The sequence below is a fragment of the Carex rostrata genome, chromosome 30 (assembly GCF_964058835.1).
Source record: "Carex rostrata chromosome 30, lpCarRost1.2, whole genome shotgun sequence".
Taxonomy (NCBI): Eukaryota; Viridiplantae; Streptophyta; class Magnoliopsida; order Poales; family Cyperaceae; genus Carex; species Carex rostrata.
Window position 1 is genome coordinate 1,879,089 of NC_135947.1, and position 20,191 is coordinate 1,899,279.

General features: G+C 34.7%; 1 protein-coding gene and 1 pseudogene across 2 annotated transcripts; one reads left to right on the forward strand and one right to left on the reverse strand.

The window, feature by feature from the left end:
* The first annotated feature begins 5,014 nt into the window (after positions 1-5,014).
* On the forward strand, positions 5,015-8,164 carry LOC144546941 (uncharacterized; annotated as a pseudogene). Its single transcript, XR_013508916.1, has 2 exons — positions 5,015-5,224; positions 7,139-8,164. The product of XR_013508916.1 is annotated as an uncharacterized LOC144546941 (transcript).
* A 4,039-nt stretch (positions 8,165-12,203) lies between these two features.
* Positions 12,204-13,601, reverse strand: LOC144546939 (trans-resveratrol di-O-methyltransferase-like). Its single transcript, XM_078295532.1, has 2 exons — positions 12,749-13,601; positions 12,204-12,634 (listed from the first exon to the last, which is right to left on the reverse strand). Exons 1-2 carry the CDS (start codon positions 13,499-13,501, stop codon positions 12,338-12,340), a joined length of 1,050 nt encoding a protein of 349 aa, XP_078151658.1. The 5' UTR covers positions 13,502-13,601; the 3' UTR covers positions 12,204-12,337.
* Between the last annotated feature and the right edge of the window lie 6,590 nt (positions 13,602-20,191).

A 20,191-nucleotide genomic window follows, 5' to 3' on the forward strand; every position in this document is an offset into this window, starting at 1 on the left:
GCATAGCGTGTAGCGCAAAAAGCGAGCGTTATGCAACATGAGCTTTTTTTTTTTCAATTTATATGGGCTTTAAAATAAATAAATGGTGAAGATATTGTTTAATTTTGATGAATATTACATTATATCAAATTCAGGTCCGCTATAATAAATTTTTCATTTTGCCATTAGTTTTTTTTAACTGATGATAAATCAAATAAATAATTTATAAATTATGAAAATTTTAGGGACTAATTAACAAGAATTTCTTCAAAGATCATCTATTTAGTTTACATTTTTACTAGAAGTATGAATTTTTTTCTTTTCAATTTCTAAGTTATTTTGAAATTTAAATAGAAAAAAGATAAATTATGTTATGATGTTGATGATATTTTGAATAGAAAAAGATCGATAGTTTATGATATTAGTATTACTATGGATATTTTGAGTCGCAATTTGAACTTTGTATTGGTTCAATATGAATATTATAATTTTTTAATCAATTTGGTATTATTTATTGTTCTATGAGACTAAATAATATCGATATTTAGTACAAATATATAATATATTTTTTATAAAAATAAAAAAAACGCTATGTGACATAGCTTTCGCTATAGCGACGCTATTCGCTATAGCTTTTTTTGGAGGCTCCCCGCTATGATGCGATAAACGCTATTTAGAGATTGGTCTACTTTACGACTTCAAATTAACTAAAAAAAATAGTGCATATTCAAAATAGTATTATTTGATATTTGAGATTCGTGCCAAATTAAAAAAAAAAAAAAAAAAACCCGGTCCGGATCCACTAAATATAAAAGATTTCCTTTCACGGTTCTGGAGAGGATTCGAATTCTGAGCAACAGGACCATCATAGTTGTGGCGAAAGAGGAATAGAAATGTTCGCCAACAAGAGCAAGCTGGTGCAGATCCTTATCACTGACACCATCCTGGATATTGTCGTATGGCGCCAAAATATCTAGCAGATCAGCACAAGTAAATCTGGCAGGGTGGTGAAGACGGAGAGCGTCTATGTTTGTTTAATTTGCTTTTCAATTTTACATGAGATATCATATAACATTAGAGGAAAATATATAGGAAATCAGTAGGTGTAGTTAGATCTGTAAATATTGTGTATAAAACTTTTCTTATTAATTGTACATCTGTTACTGGGTTTCTTGCCCATTGACCATTATATATATATATATATATGAGGAGGGATCCAATTGCACTATTTTATGGTGACACATCTTGATATCATATTTTTATAAGTTATTTTTGTGATTTTAAAATCTAAACAGATGATCCGAATCGTTCAACATGATCTCCATATTAAAATGTGTTTGGAGACCAAATTTTACATTTTTTGAATTTTTTTAGTATTTATTAAGATGTGTATAAAATTGTTGTTTTCTGACAATTTTGGATCATTGAAAAGCAACAATTTAAAAAAAATCTAAATAAATAGTAATAAATTTCCAAAAAATATCAAATTTGGTCCTCAAGCACATTTTAATATGGACATCACGCTAAACGATTCGGATCGACTATTTGAATTTTGAAATTGCAAAAATGACTTATAAAATTATGGTGTCAAGATGTGTCATCATAAAATGATATAATTGGATCCCTCCTCTATATATATAGAGAGGGGGGGGGGGGGGGGGGGGGGGGGGTGTAGTGGGTTGGCTAATATCAAAACATTTGTCCTGGACATGTGGTAAAATCAATTGGTTTTCCAATTTTGAAAGTTCAAACGGTCGATCCAAATTATTAGATGTGATATCTATATTAAAATGTGCTTGAAGACCAATTTTTTAGTTTTCTTGGAATTCTTTTACTATTAATTAAGCTAATTTTAAAATTATTAATTTTAATTAACAGTAAAAAAAATTTGAATCATTGAAAACAACGATTTTAAAACTGACTGAATAAATTGTAATAAAATTTCAAAAAAATGTAAAATTTGATCTCCAAGCACATTTTATCATAGATTGAATGTTGAATGAATGATTTGGATCGACTGTTTGGACTTTAAAAATATAAAAAAAATGAAACATTTGTTCCACAACAAATGTTTTGATATTAACTAACCTCTATATATGTATCTATATATAGACCAACATTTCTAAATTTTCAGAATAATTACCATGATAATTAAAGAAACAATAATGAAAGAAGCATTAACATATTAATCATTTACTTTTTGTGAAATTTTGAAACATAAATATTTTACATGATACACGTCATCAGTATTTGAAGTGATCGAATTATTGACCGAAAGATTGAATTGACACAAATTAAATAATTTTGTAAATTTTTTTGATAGGACACCTCAAAATTCAGGTCAAATGTTAGATGTGGTTGATTGCATGGAACAAATTAGGCTTCAAATATAATTTAAGTTTGGTCAAGAGTGGAAAGAAACGGAAGGCATTTTTGCCACACAAATGAGAATATGAGATGGAAGAAAACAACGGCAGCATTTCTTTTCAATTTAAAATTTCAAACCACACAATTCCCGTTCGTCTTCACATACCCTTAAAAAAAAAAAAAAAAAAAAAAAAAAAAACCAGCAAATATGCTTTCAGTTTTCAAAAAATTTGGAAACTAACCTAACCGCTCCACTAAGAAGCGGTTTGCTCTTGACACTGGCCACCCTTCAGCGGATCAAAATCTGCTATTATTCTCCTGCATGAACAATGTTTCTGCTATTCCTGTTTTTTCAAATTCAGTCATTGAATTATCTTGAGATATGTGCACAAAAAAGTTTAAAAAAAATTGTTTTGAGATTCGTTTCCGAAAAGAATTGAACGGTTGGATTCAGAAAAACAAAGATAGCAGGGTTACTGTTCACGGAAAGAAAATAACAGCGGATTTCATTCCCCCTTCAGCGTCTACCTGTACCAAACCATCTAGTGGGCGGTTTGGTTAGTTTTCAATTTTTTTGAAAACTGAAGGCACATTTGCTATTTTTTTTAAGGGTATATAAAAAGAAGAAGACACAATTCCTGCTAACAGCGGCAGCCAGATTGTTTAACGATTTCGACATTTTTATAATTAATAAATACTCAAAATTTATAAATATTTGTATTTTATTTAATGATAGATATTAATAAAAAAATTGGTACTTTTTATATGATGAGCCTATACATGAAAATTGCTCTTTCCCATTCCAATATGCTGAGGACACCTGTTTTTAGTTTTCTATTTCATCGACCCTCTTTGCACTATTTTCTCAAAAATAAAATATAAAAAAATATAAGTAAGAAAGATATCGTAATGGATAACCTTAAAAAAATTATAATGAATGAAACAAAGGTTTTATATCCTATTTTCTATGTATAACGTAATTTGATTCATCCTAAAATTGAGTTTATTTATTTCGTTTAATTTGATATTGTAATCATTTAAATTATAAAGGGACTAATTTCATCAGTAAGTTACATGTGCAGCAATAGCGTGATTTCTCTTATTATTGGTTGTTTAAATTTTGAAGACAATTTTTTTGGAGGCCGAATATCCCGAAATTGAGTGATTATTTATTGAATACAATAGTACCTTTTCACAATAATAATTTTTTTGAACCCTTTGGTAAACAAAAATCTAATTGAAATAATGGAAAATATAATATTTTTGGTGAAAATATTTAATAAAAAATATAATTTCAGCTTAAAAAAATGAACATAATAGTAGCTAGATATGCCATTAAATATTTTGGACCTTTTCCTTATACTTGAAAAAAAAAAAAAATTTCGTAAATTTTCATTTTATAACCGTAAATCACTAAATCAGTTACCTTAATTATCTCTTGATTCCCATCTATGATTTATGACCTTCATTGTTTTTCTTGATTTGTAGGACTGACATGTGATCGTCTCGTTTAAATATGCTAGAAAAAATTGCATATATTTGAAGTATTTAACTTGATGTATTTTAAGTACTAAATTTTATAAAACTTGTTATAGAGAAACGTTGTTAAATTATCGGTTATTGAGCAATATAGTTGACATCATTTTGTTAATTATGTTTCATTTTTGTTTGATGGTGTAGGTCGGCTGGTCGGCCGAAAATGAATAATTTTGTTTTAATAACTCTTCATAGGAAGCAGGTTGGGTCTGATGTCCATTGGATTCAAAGTGATTTTAATGGGTTCGCTAACCGTCTGATCTGCTTTAGAATTCGCGTCCCCAATTTCGCGTTTGCTTTAAAATCCGTATACACGAATCCTAAAACAGATCTGACGGTTACCGAACCCATTAGAACCACTTTGGGTCCAATGGGCATCGGACCCAAACAGAAGTCCTCTTTATAGGATCAAAATCCGAAATGTGACAATAGGTGTAGATTTTGGATTATATCCTTATTAATTACAAGTGATTCAACTAATATGTCGAAAGTCTGTCCTTGGATTTTCAAGGAAGTTAAAAATGACAAACGAATAACTTAGATTTTAAAAAGAAATTGAAGGAATATGTAAGTTAATGAATTAATTTGGTATGATAAAATTTTAACGTTCAACTTTTTTTTTTTTTTTTGTAAAAATATCAAAAACTAATTCATAGTAAAAATGAATATTTAAATTAGTTTAATTACTTGAAAAAATTTCAATGCCAACATCTAAATCATTCCTTTTAATTAAACTCTTAATTTAATTAATTTAACCTAGCTAGCGAATCGCACTTGAACCTAGACCTGCTCAAATATCAAACAAATTGGGCTGAAAAAATAACACGACATGGGCCATGAAATCTTTTCGGCCCAATTTCTCTTTCGCGTGAAGCTTTCCATCTCCTCTCTTATTCTTCCAGCTAGGCCTTCTAATGAGCCGTTGAAAGTTAAAACCGATCTACCTTGCACAAAATCGCACTGAGGAGCGGCGTATCGGCTCGGCATTTCCATCGCTCGAGTCGCTCCGAGCACTTAAGATTCTCACTCGGTCGATTCCGTTGTTCAATCGATCTTCTCTCGTTCCAATCGGTCTGATTTAGGGATGCCAGTTGGGGAAGACCCTTGGGACCAGGCTTGTAAGACGTGGTAATAGCGTCATCTGTTGATCAAGGGATATCCAAAGTTCCCCCTGATCAGGCACCACTTACTGGTAAAGGCAAGGGCGTTGCCTTACCAGTAATTCCTGACGAGCTTAGGCACAATGCACGTTTACCATCGACGCAGGACACTGCTAAAGGTGCTGGTAGAGGAAACGAGACTGGTACTAGTAGCACAAGTTCTGTTGGTGTGTCTCAGTCAGGTACAACTCCCCTGATTTATAATTTTCCTTACTCTTCTTTTTCGGATGATGAAATTATTATACTTTTTGAGGATAGTGGTTTTTCACTTGGTTCTGACATGCAGCACAAATTAGATGTCATACAAAAATTTAGAAGTTTGTAGTTCTTCTTGTGTTGATATTAGTTAGGTAGATGCTCTCTACACAGCCTGATTAAGGTTTATTTTTTTTTTTTTATGATATTCTATTCTGGAATTCTCGTGGGTTAGGTAATTGTTCTACTAAGCGAGTTTTTTAAAAAAAAAATAGCTGATCATAAATTACATATTGTAGGTATTCAGGAAACTAAATTGCAGACTTTTACAGATCGTACTCTGTGTTCTTTTAGTTCAAACATACAGTATTAGAATTTTACACCCTCTGTTGGTTCTTCAGTTGGTATTTTGCTAGGAATTGATAATTCTATGTTCTTCAATGAAATGGTACCTTTTTTTTTTTTTTTTTATCTATATTCATCTTAAAAATAATTATGAGGATTTTGAATGGCTTTTTACTATAGTTTGAATTATCTTCATTGGGTAATTTAGGTTTTCATGCCCGGCTCCTTCGTGGAAATTTTAATATGATCTGATCAAGATCTGCAAAACAAGGAAAATCTTTTAACTTTGTTCTTAGTTGTCGCTTTAATTCTTTCGTCTCCAATTGTCAACTTTTAAAGCTTCCTCTCCGATTGCAAATTTTCTTGGGCTAGATCAAAAACCTCATCTTCTCAAGCACTATTAGATCGTTTTCTATGTACCACTGGTTGGCATACCCACTACTCTAGTTCAGCTGTTCGATCCCTTCCTAGAGTTCAATCTGAGCTCAACCCCTTAATCTTTTGTACTATGACCTTTTCATTGACTTAATATCTACCTGGTATATGAATAGCCTATTGTAAGTGATTTCGGTAATCAATGAAAGCTTAAGCTTCAATTTGTTAGAAGGAAAATTAGGCTTCGAGTGCCAATGTTAGAGGTGAAACAAGAAGACTTAAGCAATCCTTATTAGATGATATAGCAGATTTTGAAAGGAAATTAGAACTCTCTACTTTAGGTGATGATGATTATACTTGGTGGCAGGCTGCCAATCCTCCCTCTATAAAATATATAGTGATGAGGAACTTTATTGGCAGCAACAAGCTAAACTACAATGATCCTTAGAGGGTGATATGAACACCAAGATTTTTCATACTGTAGCATCTTTTAGAAAAAAAATTCTATCCTATCTCTTCATATAGATGGACAGGTTACTTTTGATCCAATTATTCTTAAACAACATATTACGGATTTCTATAAAGCTCTGTTAGGCACTACAACTGTTAGAAGTATTACTCTTACTCACTTTAGGACATATCTGATAGACTAACCATTGATCAACAAACTTTTTTGGAACAATATTTTTCTATTGAAGAAATTTAAAAAATTAGTTTCTTTATGTAAAGGTAAAGGGGACAATTCCTTTTTAAACTTTCTCTAATGACCCCTTGTGACGTGGAAGGTCTTCCTTCTCAGGTACTAAGTTTGGATACCAGTCATATGCTGTTCCCACTCCTTGGGTCTGGAAGTAGACATGAAAGAAGCAAAGATCTTTGAAGATAATGCTGATTAGTTGCTAATTAGGGCTTTTGATTTTTTGCTTAACATGTTTTGAGTACTTGCTATATCTTGTTGGTTGCCAAGTTTGTGGTGACTTTAGATAATGTCTTTTTAGGTTTAGCTCTTTAGATTTAGTTTTGTGTACCAGCTGTTTGGTACCAATATTGTAATGAACTCTTTATAGTTTCAATAGGAACTGGTGGATATGATCAACATTTATCAAAAACATAAACAGGGACTGAAAGTAGATTAGTTTCCTTTCCATCTCTTCAACTCATTGTAGATTTGGTCTTTGTAGTTGATGAGCTCCAACTCAAACAGTTGCCATCCAAGGTGGCCAAGATGGGATCAGATCGGGCTTATCTCCCAGCAGAGTTGTTAATCCTCATATCTGAGAAGGCTTCCACCTCCAACGTTCAATATGTTCATCTTGGGACAGTTTGCAAGGCATGGCAAAGAGCCTTAACTCCCAACCCCTGTCATCTTCCTCGCCAACCCCCCTGGCTTCTCCTCACCCTTCGTGGTGTTTACAACCGAAGTGGCCTCGAAAATTGCTACCTATCCTTTTACGATCTCTCTCAGTCCAGAACCCATCAGTTTGAGTTGCCATACGTGAGCGGCAAGCGCCTCTATGGCTCCTATTATGGCTGACTCGTGCTAGTGCGTGACAAGAGTGTGTCGTTGCACAACCCCATCACCAGAAGGTCCATTGAACTTCCTTCCTTTGATGCCCCTCCAACCATTTCTAATAGGGGGAGCTCTGTTCCTTCAGTCTCAACACTTTATGTACAAAAGGTAGTGTTGTCTTGCAATCCTTCAGAACGTGGTTGTGTTGCCGTTGCTTGGTTATTGGATCTGCCTAAGTGGGAGTTGGGCTTCTGCTGAATAGGTGATACTCACTGGACTGGAATAATGATGAGGGATGCGTGTCAAACTCTGATGAATTTCACTTGCAATAATAAGTTGGTGTACAATACTAAACTGGAAGTGTTAGCCTATGACCTTGAGAGCCTTACCATGAGGACCTTTCCTTCTAAAATCAACTTCAACAGCATGCGTTATCGCATACATCTAGTTGAGGGAGATGCCGAAGATGACGGGCCCCTTGTAGTCCTCACCACTGAATACCTTGGAAAGCCTAAACAGATTTATATTTACAAGTGGATTAATTATGAGTAGCGATGGCGTCGAGTAAAGAACATTGGAAATAGTGTTCTATTTCTCAGTCGTGATAATATATTTAACAGTTGTGATGATTGCACTTAATTGCAATTGGAGGAACTTCGTGGGAATGAACTATATTATGACACAAGACATGATGTGGCCACTCATGGTATACTTGCACAAGAAAAAAAAAAAGTATCATGCTTTTTGTTCAAGTATACACAGAGTATGAATTGATTGCAGCCCAATTAAGCATGCATTTTTGCACAAGCTAAATTTAATTGCTCATCTCTGCAAAAGTTTGGCCAATTATGAGAAAACGTGGTTATTTGGTTTATCTTATTTTTTAAATGGTATAAATAAATATTTTGGCCAATTAAGTATGTGTTTTTGCAACAAAAAATTATAATTTACGATACTTAAGTGCAAGTGCTTTGATTTAGGCACTCTTAAAAGTTAAAACACAAGTTCTTTAATATACAGTTTTCTCTGAGATCGGGCAGTATTTTGATGTTTGCTTAAGTAGGTTTTAATTACCTCAGTTAATCAATTACACAACCTATCTGAACTTGAATCTGTGATGGCAATCCTTAATCTAGTTAGAAAACCTTACGTAGTTAAAACAAATTAATGAAATGATGATTGATTATAATTACTCAGTGAAGACTTGGACCATTAGTTTTCACTGTAAGGTATGTACTGGTATAGTTTATGTTCCTTACTGGTATGGTTTTCAAATAATATATACAGTTTTCTCTGAGGTTTGAAGTGTTTTAGATACAGTTTCCTAACACCTTATGCATCCAATCCAGTAGCTTGGTAGACCTCATTATTCTCCCTTTTTTATTTCCTTCTGTTTTTGTTCTTTTAATTAAGTTTTTGGCCCAGGCTTAACTTTGACAGGGAAACTAAATTACGAGAAGAAAAAAAAAAAAAAAAAAAACAGTACCAATTGGTTCTCAACCAGCATATTTTGATAATTGAAATTTAAACATATTTTTCTGGTTTTGTTTTCTACGCCATCTTAGCTGACAGATGATGTACTATTTATCTTATTATACATGATTATTTAGTCAATATACTTTATTATTCAATCAAAATGCTAGTCTCTACAATGTTTATGTTTTATGGATCAATTTAGTTAGACGGGCTTTTCTGAACTGCATGCAAATTCGACGGGTTTTGCCGAACTGATCTTATGGTGAACGGGCTGAGTCCGAACCGGGCTCAATATTGAACATGAATTTACAGGCCAAGTTGGGGCTTACTCTTCTTAAATCCGGGCCTAGTCGAACGGGCTTTGCAGATTTCATTAATTGAGCTGGGCCAAGTTTGAATCCAAACCCGCTCATTAGCAGGCCTACCGGCACCACAGTTACCGCTCCAAGGTTTGCACAAGCGATTTAATTTTTTTATATATATATGAAATCTAATTTGCTTGCGACAGGGTACGGGACGTACTACTTTGTGAATGATGCATCTTTATTTATTTATTTTAAGTAGACAGCTAAAGGACTTTCTGCCATCTGTAGAAATTAAATTTCCAAAGAACAAAATGTGAATAAGATTTGACACAGTATTAGTTAGGGTTTAGATCATTTGTAGAGTTCTTTAACGATCCCTCTCAGTCCAAGTGGCATCAATAATTTCCACCTATCCTTTAACGATCCCTCTCAATCCAGAACCCATCGGTTTGAGTTGCCATACGTGAGCAACAAGCAATGGTCACACTGTCTATTCAAAATGCTTTCTCGATACAGTTCAATTTTTCATCTTTTCAATTTTTCAAAACATCTGTTTCTGGACAACAATATTCTCAATAAAACAATGGTCACACTGTCTATGATGGGGGCAAGATCCGTTTTTCCTAACGGAGACAAATATTTTTAGTAAGATGTTAAATTCAAGGAAAAAAAACAAAAGCCATAATAAACATGTGCAAAACGCAATGCACATATTTGGATTTTAATTGTGCCCTAGAATTTTGTAGATGAATTGTATTTGGTTTATCATTCTAAAATTGCTTTGTGAAGTGTTCGAGATATAATTCGTATCAGAATCTTGAAAATGTCAATTAAATTTCGTATCAGAATCTAGCTTGAAAATGTCATAATTGAATAGAACTAAAATGTCTTTCGTGTTGTTAAATTATGTATTACATGCTCTTACTTTTAAGGAATCAAATGAAATTATATATTTCACCATTTCTTTTCCTTTTTTTCTATAATGCAGATGGTAGATAAATAGATAATTTGATAATTGATTAAATGGACAATTTGACAGTACATGAGGTGGAGGAAAAATGATTTATGACATTTTTCAAAAGATGATGATTCTCAGGAAAAGAAGTTGATGCTGTTAACTATTTGGTTTCTACTTTAGATATAAATATCCCCATTTACCGGTGCTAATCTGGTGTTATTTGTTTGTCTTTAAAAGGACTTTATGATGTATGATGTATCAATTTGGCTTAGTGTTGTGGCTTGAATGTATGCTAGTAATATGGAAATAATGGGGCACTGTTGAGGCAATTTCACTGTAGTGCAATATCAGTTTGCTAATGTTAATGTGGTAGGATATATATCATGTATATTTTTTCATTTCCTAAATGTTGTTTAATGTAGCAATTAAAATATAATGGTTAATCATATAGCTTGTATGAGGTTGTAAAAATCATTGTTGGACATTTGAGCTTTGGTGCTAGTTGAAACTGGACGTCTATTTTTATTTTTATTTTTAATGTCTAAAGCATTGATTCCATACATGAATCAATTTGCATTCAGATTGTTAAAGCAATTAGTTCACAAAATTCTATAACTACACAATATATATAACATAATGGTAAGCATAGTTCTGAAAGTCGGAATCGGAAACAGAATTGGATACTTGACCGTGGAATCAGAATCGGAAGAATCGGATCGGAAACTCAGATTTTTTTGGCAGAAGCATATTTTGTACCAGATTTGTTAAATATTCCATTCCAACACTCAAAATAATTAAATCTGGACATATGACAATCAAATTTGCACTGTGTTACTTAAAAAAATAATATTTATCTAATTTAAAAACAACAAAAAATGATTAAATTCACAAAAGACAAATGAAATATTTTATTTTAACTTTTATATTTTCATATTTTATTTTGTATATGCGATAATTTATTTTCATAGGAAATATTTTATTTCATAAACAATTAATATTTTAATTTTACTCATGTAAAAATAATAAATAACTAAAATAAAGTCTCTATTTAATAATTAACCGACCCTTAATTAGACAATCTAAACATCTCTTTTTAATAAATCCAGGTTAATAACCTGTTCCAGTCCGCTCCTCCTTATTTTATAACATGTGTATAGAGTCTAGACATGGTCCATTATTAACCATCTTAAAATTTCAAAACAGTGCTATACATCATACATAAACCTAGTCTATTCAATATTTTATAAGGATTAAACCTTTCTTGTTCTTCGTTCTCAATCAAAATTACTCCCCTCTTTCTGCTGGCGAATCCCCAAATCCTTCCGACTATCTTTCATAAAATACAAAATTGACTCAATTGAATCACCAAAATACAAAATTATTTTCTTCTGCTGATTGTTTTCTCGACCTACGACAGCACAACCGGCTGAGACTCGGTCCTGGTTAATAGAATCTGTCATTTTTGCTTTGAATCGGCTCAACTCGGAGTAAAACTCGGTTAACTCGGCTTGACTCAGCCAGAAAATCGGAAAACTCGGCCGAGTCAAGCTTCATCCGAGTTTTGCTGAGAAACTCGCGTAGGCACGAGACTCGGGTAAATTTCGGCCCGGTTCCGTCCAATTCCGAGTTGACTTGGAATCGGCCGATTTTTCGAACCATGACAGTAAGGCAAGAATTTCAGGATATGCGTAATAAATTGTATAGTAAACATGAAAACTATACACGATTCAGAAGTTTGTATGAAGCTCTTTCATCTGAAATTTTGCAACTGGTATACTCATTTCTTCAAGAGACAAATTTTTAAAATAAACTGGTGCACTCATTGTACCCTATACGACAAATTTTCTTTCGTAACAGTGGAATTCTATAAGATAAAACTAGAGGAGTTAAAAAAGATGATTACAAATGGAGATGCATTATATTTGGACTCCCAGAAGTGAAACTGGACCAGAAAAACATATCAAGTTACATAAAATTTTGTGTTAGGAGATGATCTAAAATAATACAATATTAAATAGGAATGAACCATAAATAACATTTTTATTACAATGAAATTACTAGAAGGGATACAACAGTAGTAATAGACTTAAAAGCGAAGGAGTACATAATTCTGGGATGTAATTCATGAAATTTAAGGATAAACTTCAATGATTGATCGAACACCGAGGGAAGCAACAATCTTGTAAGAAGTAAATCCTGCTTCTTTAAATAAGTTCCACCACTCCGCCTCATCTCGCTCCTTTCCATTCACTACCGTCATCATTAAAATATCAAATAACAGCTGTGATTCTCGGTGCATACTACCAACCGAACCAACAACCATCTCTATAATGATGACCTTACCCCCAGCATCTCTTGGAGGAATCGCCTCTTTGCATCGTTGTAATATCTTTATGCAATCTTCATCGCACCAATCATGGAGGATCCACTAAGTGAAATTGTAATTGATGGAAGATGATAAATTTATGTATGCTAGTAATTGATATTAATTAAGACACACAAACACAGAAAAATATACTAACAGGATTTTTTTTTACTGTACCTTGAGAAAAACAGCATTAGCAGGTGGAATGTTGCTAAACATGTCTCCTGAAACAAATTTTACTAAACCATCGGTTGGAAGGTGGCCTACTACTTGAGGCAGGTCCAAAACAATGCACTCTATTTTTGGAAAAGCCTTAGCTATTGCAATAGCAACAGATCCAGATCCACCACCTACATCAACTAAAGAAGATATTCCCTGGAATACATTACCATGGTCATTGATTATATAATCAGATATAAAGGAACTATCACTTGTCATTGCATCGTTGAACAGCGCGTTAAATTCAGGCCTTTGGCCTGTCAGTTCCCATATGGTGCAACCATGGCCCATCTGAAAGTTGTCAAGCTTATCTTGTTTGAACCAATCACCCAAATAAAGTGATGGTTTAACTAAAGTAAAATCCAACATAGCTAAAGGAAAAGGCAACAAACTCGATGAGTCGGCTTTGTTAATAACAAGGCGTGAGATCGGAGTAAGGTCATAGACTGCCTCTTTGTTGTTGCTAGTATCCTGAACAACTAGGAAACCTAAATGAGTAAGCATGCGCAGAAGGCGCCACAAATTAGGTTTGTTGTTTATGGGAAGTGAAAGCGCTGCATGAAGCTCATGAAGTGTCATGGGCTGGCCATTGTTGTGGATTGTAGTGGGAATACCGAGTTGAATTGCACATTTTAGAGTCATGGATTTGAGAAAACTGAAGGTTAGGTTCCATAACTCTGCTTGAGCATTGAGCATGTCACGACACTCCATGTTGGCTTTTAGTTCAGTTTTTGGGGTGCTCTTAGGAGGGTTGGATATATGGATGTTATTGCTTTTTGGTTTCTGCTTAGTGCTTAATTATGATGGAAATTTATAGCGAGCTAGCGGAATGTTTGCATTGTAAACTAAATATTTGGACTTAATTTTGTATTGAAATAAGTCATGCATATATATCCAATTAATAATGCACTCAGTTGAAATTGAGCATGTTTACTTTAATAGACAAAGGAAAAAAAAAAAAAAACTTCTGTTGACTAGTATATATACGCACTTAATTTTTTTTAATACCCAAGTATATAAATATATTGAAAGTTCAGAAAAATAATTAATAATTAACTTCAAATCCTTGGTTGCATAATATTAGCTGTATACACTAGAACTGTAATGATGAGTATTTTAGAGATACGAAATTGGGCTTGAATTATACTTTTTTTGCTTTTAAATTTATTACCTTTAATACGTTAAATAAATATTTGTTGCAAGCGCACAACCGATCAATGTAGAATTTAGGGTATCGAACCACAGAGAGTATGATAGATACTTAGCTTAAACTTTGTCAATTAGTTTCATAGAATAAAAGAAAATAAATTGCAAATAAAGTAGAATATTAGGGGGTTTGTTCTATCAATTCTAATTTTGAGTTCAGTACCCTAATAAAGGAGTTTTTAAACAAAGAATTAAATAAAACAAAGAAAATGAAAGAAAGTAAAGTGCAAATAAAGTAGAATATTGAGAGGTTTGTTCTATCAATCCTAATTTTGGGTTCAATACCCGATGAAAGGAGTTTTTAAACAAAGAATTAAATAAAACGAAGAAAATAAAGATTGGTTTGCTTTTTAGTTGAGTAGATCTAAGGGTATTCGGTCTACAATCCCTCGATAATTCTATCTATTCGGTTTTGTTTAAATTCATGTATAATTTGATGAGGTTTCTAACCTAATATGTCATTAAGGTTTACTTTAGTGAAATAATAACGTGTCTAAGTAATTCGGACTTCACGGTTAGTTCCTTCACCTTAGCTACCTAGACCATAAGCTCTTGTTAGTCTCTCATGTCCTCGAATATTGGTACTTCACGATTAAGTCCATCATACAAATATCCAATTCAATTTGAGATGTCCTAATTAGGGTTTGACTTCACGGTTAGGTCCTTCACCAAGTTCCTAACCTTAATTTCTATACTTCCGGCTTAGATTACAAATTGGTTAGATCCTAATCCAAACCTAAGGTATTTGCATTCATAATTTGGTATTCTCCTCTCATCCTAGCAATATTAGTTCTTTCGAATCCAACACGGGACTACATCGATTTCAAATACCAACTATGTAGTTAACACAATAATAAAACAATCATAATAAAAACAAATAACCGAATAAATAGAATTAAATAAGTTCATGCATTGACCTAGATCCCTAGAGAGAGATCTACTCTCTCTTTGAGAGATCCATTACAAAAATTGGCAAAAGTAAGAAGAAATAGAATAAAGAAATGATTACACCCTTTATCAAATTAGAAACCTCAATCTTGCTGAAATCTTGGATAGATCTTCTTCTTCTCCTTCCTAGAAAAGCCTCTGGAACTCCGAGAATTGCTGCAGATTTATCGCTGTATTTTATAGAAATGGACATACACCAAGGGGTGATGAGAGAGATCAGAATGATGCCTTGAATGGTAATAAACCCCCTCTTTTATAGCCAAAGACCATGTCCAATTTAGAGGCTAGAAACTGGGGTTAGTGAGTGCTATCTTTGGATTGTTTTCCAGACTGTCATGTCTAAATTTAGCTGTTTAAAATGCATCCTTGGTGCGCCAGAAATAGAAAAAACTGTCAAAACATGTAATTTTGGCTATCTGCAGGTCTAGTGCGGTGGTGAGTGTGGATGGCTGGGTCGCACTGGCTCCAACTTTCTTTATTTAACTTCCTGAAAATTCTACATATTTCTCTGAGTGCGTCCGCACAGGTCTTGCATTCCTGAACAATCTGAATCTTTTAAAAATCGGCTAAGTACTGAGTGTGGATGGGTTGACCCGCACTAGCTGTGAGTGCGGACGCATTACGCTCAGACTTTTTCTTCTGAAGTGCTGAGGTGCTGGAAATTAGGCTAAGTGCTGAGTGCGTTTGCACATGTAGCCTTTTTCTTCATTTTTCATCGTTTCCTGCAATCAAAAGCCAAGCAAACACAGTAATTTGATTCTAGGTGTATTCTAATCATTTTTTATTCAAAATACATGATATTTGGTTTTGGTTTATGATAAAATCTAGATCGAATGTGTATATAATTTATGCTTATCAAATTCCTCCAAGCTTGAACCTTGCTTGTCCTCAAGCAACATTACAATTCGATCTCTAATTTAACCCCATATCAACTATACATTTCTCAAATTTTTGAAAAATTTGTATGATCTTGCCAAAATTTAAAAATCTCAATGTAAATTTTCTACAAATCTAAAGTGCAACCCTTAGTTAATCATGCTTCACCCCATAATTTGATTACTCTAACTTTCATTTCCTTAAAGGTTTAGAATTTGTAAACTTTGAATATCTAAATTTGTTACAAAAAATGCATTATTATTTATAGAAATTCTTTTAAAAATCCCCCCAATCTTGAATTAAGCTTATGTTAGAAAGTCACAGACTTCATATGTTAATATTTGCAAAAAAAAATTTCTTTTGTTGCTTTTATTTTATGACACTATAATTTCTTTATCCTTAGGACAAAACCGGTTAGTTATAGGTAGCTAATCCATACCCAACCGTTTTGAAGTCCATAGGGATGAGGTGGTTTTGAAGAGGTAACTGGTGTCGGAGGTTGTTCGGTCCCAAGTTGATCCAAGCCTCTTCAATGTCAACCCACCTGATGAGCCTTACTCTTTCCAACCCAACGGTATCCACCAAGGTGTAACCTTCCACCTCATCATCCCCGAATGGAATTTGCAAGTGTCAGACAATTTTTGTGATGGTGCCCCCAATGCGAACTCTACCGCCCGTCTGCCTGTTATGTGCCACATTTTCCATATGCTTGGCCAAGTTGTACCGGAGATTCGGCATGTAGCCCATCTCATTATTATTCTTCGGAGCATGCAGCACACATAAACCATATATCCGAAGTTGAAGACCGATGCGGTCTCCCCTCGGGCAAAGAGAGTGTGAGAAAGTACCCTTTAGAGATAACTGATTGTCGGGTGGGGGACATTCTTGACCTGTTGACGACCGAGGTAGCCATCACAGCAGGTGAGGATGCGGAATTGATGCTCTGGCATGTCATTGAAGAAATAGAGGACAGTGTGCATCAACTCGACATTCTCGGTTGGCAACCCGAGATCATTCATAAGTTCGGTGGTGTGCAGTTCATGATGAAATCCCCCAAGGTTAAAGCTCATGAAATGCGAGGCCCGGTCAAATTCATAGGGGGAGAGGAATTTGATGGTGAGGTTTTGGTAGGTTTTGACCTCATCGCATAGGAACCCTCACAGCCCAAGATTCTCGGTAAGCATCAGCATCGTGGCTGTGAGTCCCAACTCATTGAGGGTGCTTTGACAGATCCATCTGGACGGTTCGAGGATTATGTGGAACGTGAGAAGGTTCTTCCTTATCTCTTGGTCATTGTTCAGTGGCTTGGATGGTCAATACTGAGGTGCTTAGTTACTGCTTTGAGCTTCGCTCTTCTCAGCCCTTGGTCTAGCATAATGCAGAGCACTCAAAGTCTATTTTAACCATTTTCACCAATTTTCGTACCATTTCACAGATCTAACTAGTAAATAATAAAACTAAGAGTAAGGAGAGATCAAACCTCATCGTAGATCGCAAAAATTTCAAGAAAATCCGAAGAAATATGAGATTTGCCAAAACAGTGCTTGAACGGCTTGAGAGAAGGGTTGAACTTCAGTTTTGGGGAGAAAAGAGGAGGAGAAGAAGAAAGTGGGTAGAGAAGGGAGACGAGAGGGAGAAATGAGGGGAGAAGAAGGGTTTTCGATTTTGGGAAGAGAGAACCGGGTTTTGGAGGTTTGAAAATGAAAAAGGCGGGAAGAAAAATGGAAGGGTCGGCTTTCAAGAGAAGAGATATGGGCTCAAGTGTGGACGCACTGAGTCCAAAAATTTCAAATTTCTGAAATTTCCAAAAAATTATGAAAATTTTAAAACTAACCTCGGGTGCGGACGCACTGGGGATAGTGCGGATGCACTAGGCAAATGAGTGCAATTTCCAGGCTGCCCAAACCTTCTGTCTGGGTCAGTGCGAACGCACTTAGGCTATTCTGTCTATTTTTCGCCCTGAAAGTCTCGCAAGGTCAGTGTAATGGAAAATTTGAAAGAATTAAATTTGAACTAAGTAAAAATTAAAGTGAAAAAAGGAAAGAAAAACAATAAAAAGCTTGGGTTGCCTCCCAAGAAGCGCTCAATTTTACGTTGTGAGCTCGACATGATTCGTTCTCATTAATGAGTGTATGGGTCTTCAAGGAGAGTGCTCTCCTTTTTGCCTACCGGAGTCACATAATTTAAATGTTTGAGGCGTTGTCCATTCACCTTAAATGCCCCGGTTCATTTGCTCCAAATCTCAATTGCTTCGTGGTTGAACACCCTATTTACCTTGTACGGGCCATTCCATTTTGATCTTAATTTTTCCAGAAAGAGTCAGAGTCTTGAGTTGTACAATAGAACCATGTGTCCTTCCTTAAAATATCGTCTCAATATGCATTTGTCATGCCACTTCTTCGTCTTCTCCTTCTAAAGCTTGGCATTTTCATATGCATTGAGGTGCAACTCTTCCAACTCGTGAAGGTTGAGGATTCTCTTCTCAGTGGCAGCCCTCATGTCAAAATTTAGGGCCCTAATTACCCAATAGGCTCTGTGCTCGAGTTCAACCGGCAAATGACACAGCTTTCCATATACAAGTTTGAAAGAAGTCATACTTATGGGTGTTTTGAAAGCGGTCTAGTATACCCAAAGAGCTTCATCTAGTTTGAGAGACCAATCTTTTCTTAATGTGTTCACCACTTTTTGTAGGATGCTCTTTGAGGATGGTAGGGTGTGGTCACCTTGTGCTTTACCCCGTATTTGAGTAGAAGATTGTAAAATTTGCGGTTGATGAAATGAGAGCCACCATCGCTAATCACTACCCGGGGTACCCCAAACCTAGGAAATATAATTTTCTTAAAAAGCTTTCTTACCACGGCGGAGTCGGCGGTTGGGCGAGCCACGGCTTCAACCCATTTCGATACGTAATCTACCACCACAAGGATGTACTTGTTGCAAGAACTTGGAAAGGGACCCATGAAGTCAATCCTCCCAACATCAAATAGCTCTACTTCTAAGATTCCGTTGAGGGGCATCTCATGTCTTCGTGATATATTTCCGGTGCTTTGACATTTATTTCACGTAAGCACATAATTCCTTGCGTCTTGAAAGAGCGTGGGCCAATAGAACACAGCTTGAAGAACTTTATACGCCCTAGCTTCTCCTCGGGCAGTTTGCAAGGTGTGGCGAAGAGCCTTAATTCTCATTCCTTGTCATCTTCCTCACTAAACCCCCTAGCTTCTCCTCTTCCCTCGTGCTACTTTCCGTCCCAGTGGCATCAATAATTTCCACCTTTCCTTTTACAACACCTCTTAGTCCAGAACCCATCGGTTTGAGTTGCCATACGTGAGCAACAAGTGTTGGATTTGGAGGCGTGGTGAAGAGCCTTAATTCCCATTCCTTGTAATCTTCCTCGCCAAACCCCCTGGCTTCTCCTCTTCCCTCGTGCTACTTTCCGTCCAATTGGCATTAATAATTTCCACCTTTCCTTTTACGACCCTTCTTCGTCCAGAACCCATCGGTTTGAGTTGCCATACGTGAGCAACAAGTGTTGGATTTAGATACGTCTAAATGCAATAGATTAAGTTGGACATGCGTGCATTATAATTATATGTCTAATTCTGTCACGAATATTAATTTCAAATTAAGTGATTAATTAAGGAATGACATTATACGCATTTCAATTAGGGTTTGGAACCAAAAATGTATAGAAATAAATTTGATTAATTATAATTGTTAATGGACCGATGATAATTAGTCTAACTAATATACATATGATAATTTTGGCACTTACCTGAAATTAGTGTAAACTAATTTTAGCACTAACCTGGAATTATTTTTGGCTATAGTTATTTTGGCATGTTCTTTTTAGCTATATATGGTTATTTTGGCATGTTACGCCAATTTTAGGGTATGGTTATGCTAAATTGAGGACCTAGCACTTGCATCACAATTGTATGCTCTATTGAAGACGAAATACTCTGTCATATTTTTCGGATAGCTAGAGAAAAGAAAGAGAGGATTGCAAGTTCTTAGAAGGACTCGAGAGCCAACAACTCAAGTCAAGACCAGGAGCTTATCAACCTAAAGCATTGGAAGCTATCGGATTGATAGCATACAGAGGCTTTCGAAGATGAAAAGTAAGTTCCGCTGTACATTAAGTTTAATTTCTTACATAGGAGTAGATCTTGGTTAGGGTTTCAAGTAATTAGGAAAACCCACAAAATAAATCTAACACGTGGTATCAGAGCTAAGTTATGTAGGAATTAAGGTTTTAATGATCTAGATGATACCCTTAAGCCATCTTTATTAAGTTTTAATTGCTTTATATTTTGTATCGAATTTAATTGTTGCAATTAGTTTGATAAAATTCGCTTTAATTAATTTTTT

What these genes read in the sequence shown, in the direction of transcription:
- LOC144546939 (XM_078295532.1), bottom strand. Translation starts at nt 13,501, where the DNA reads ATGGAGTGTCGTGACATGCTCAATGCTCAAGCAGAGTTATGGAACCTA. An exon ending in CTAATGCTGTTTTTCTCAAG is followed by an intron (nt 12,635 to 12,748) that starts GTACAGTAAAAA and finishes AATTTCACTTAG; the next exon opens with TGGATCCTCCATGATTGGTG.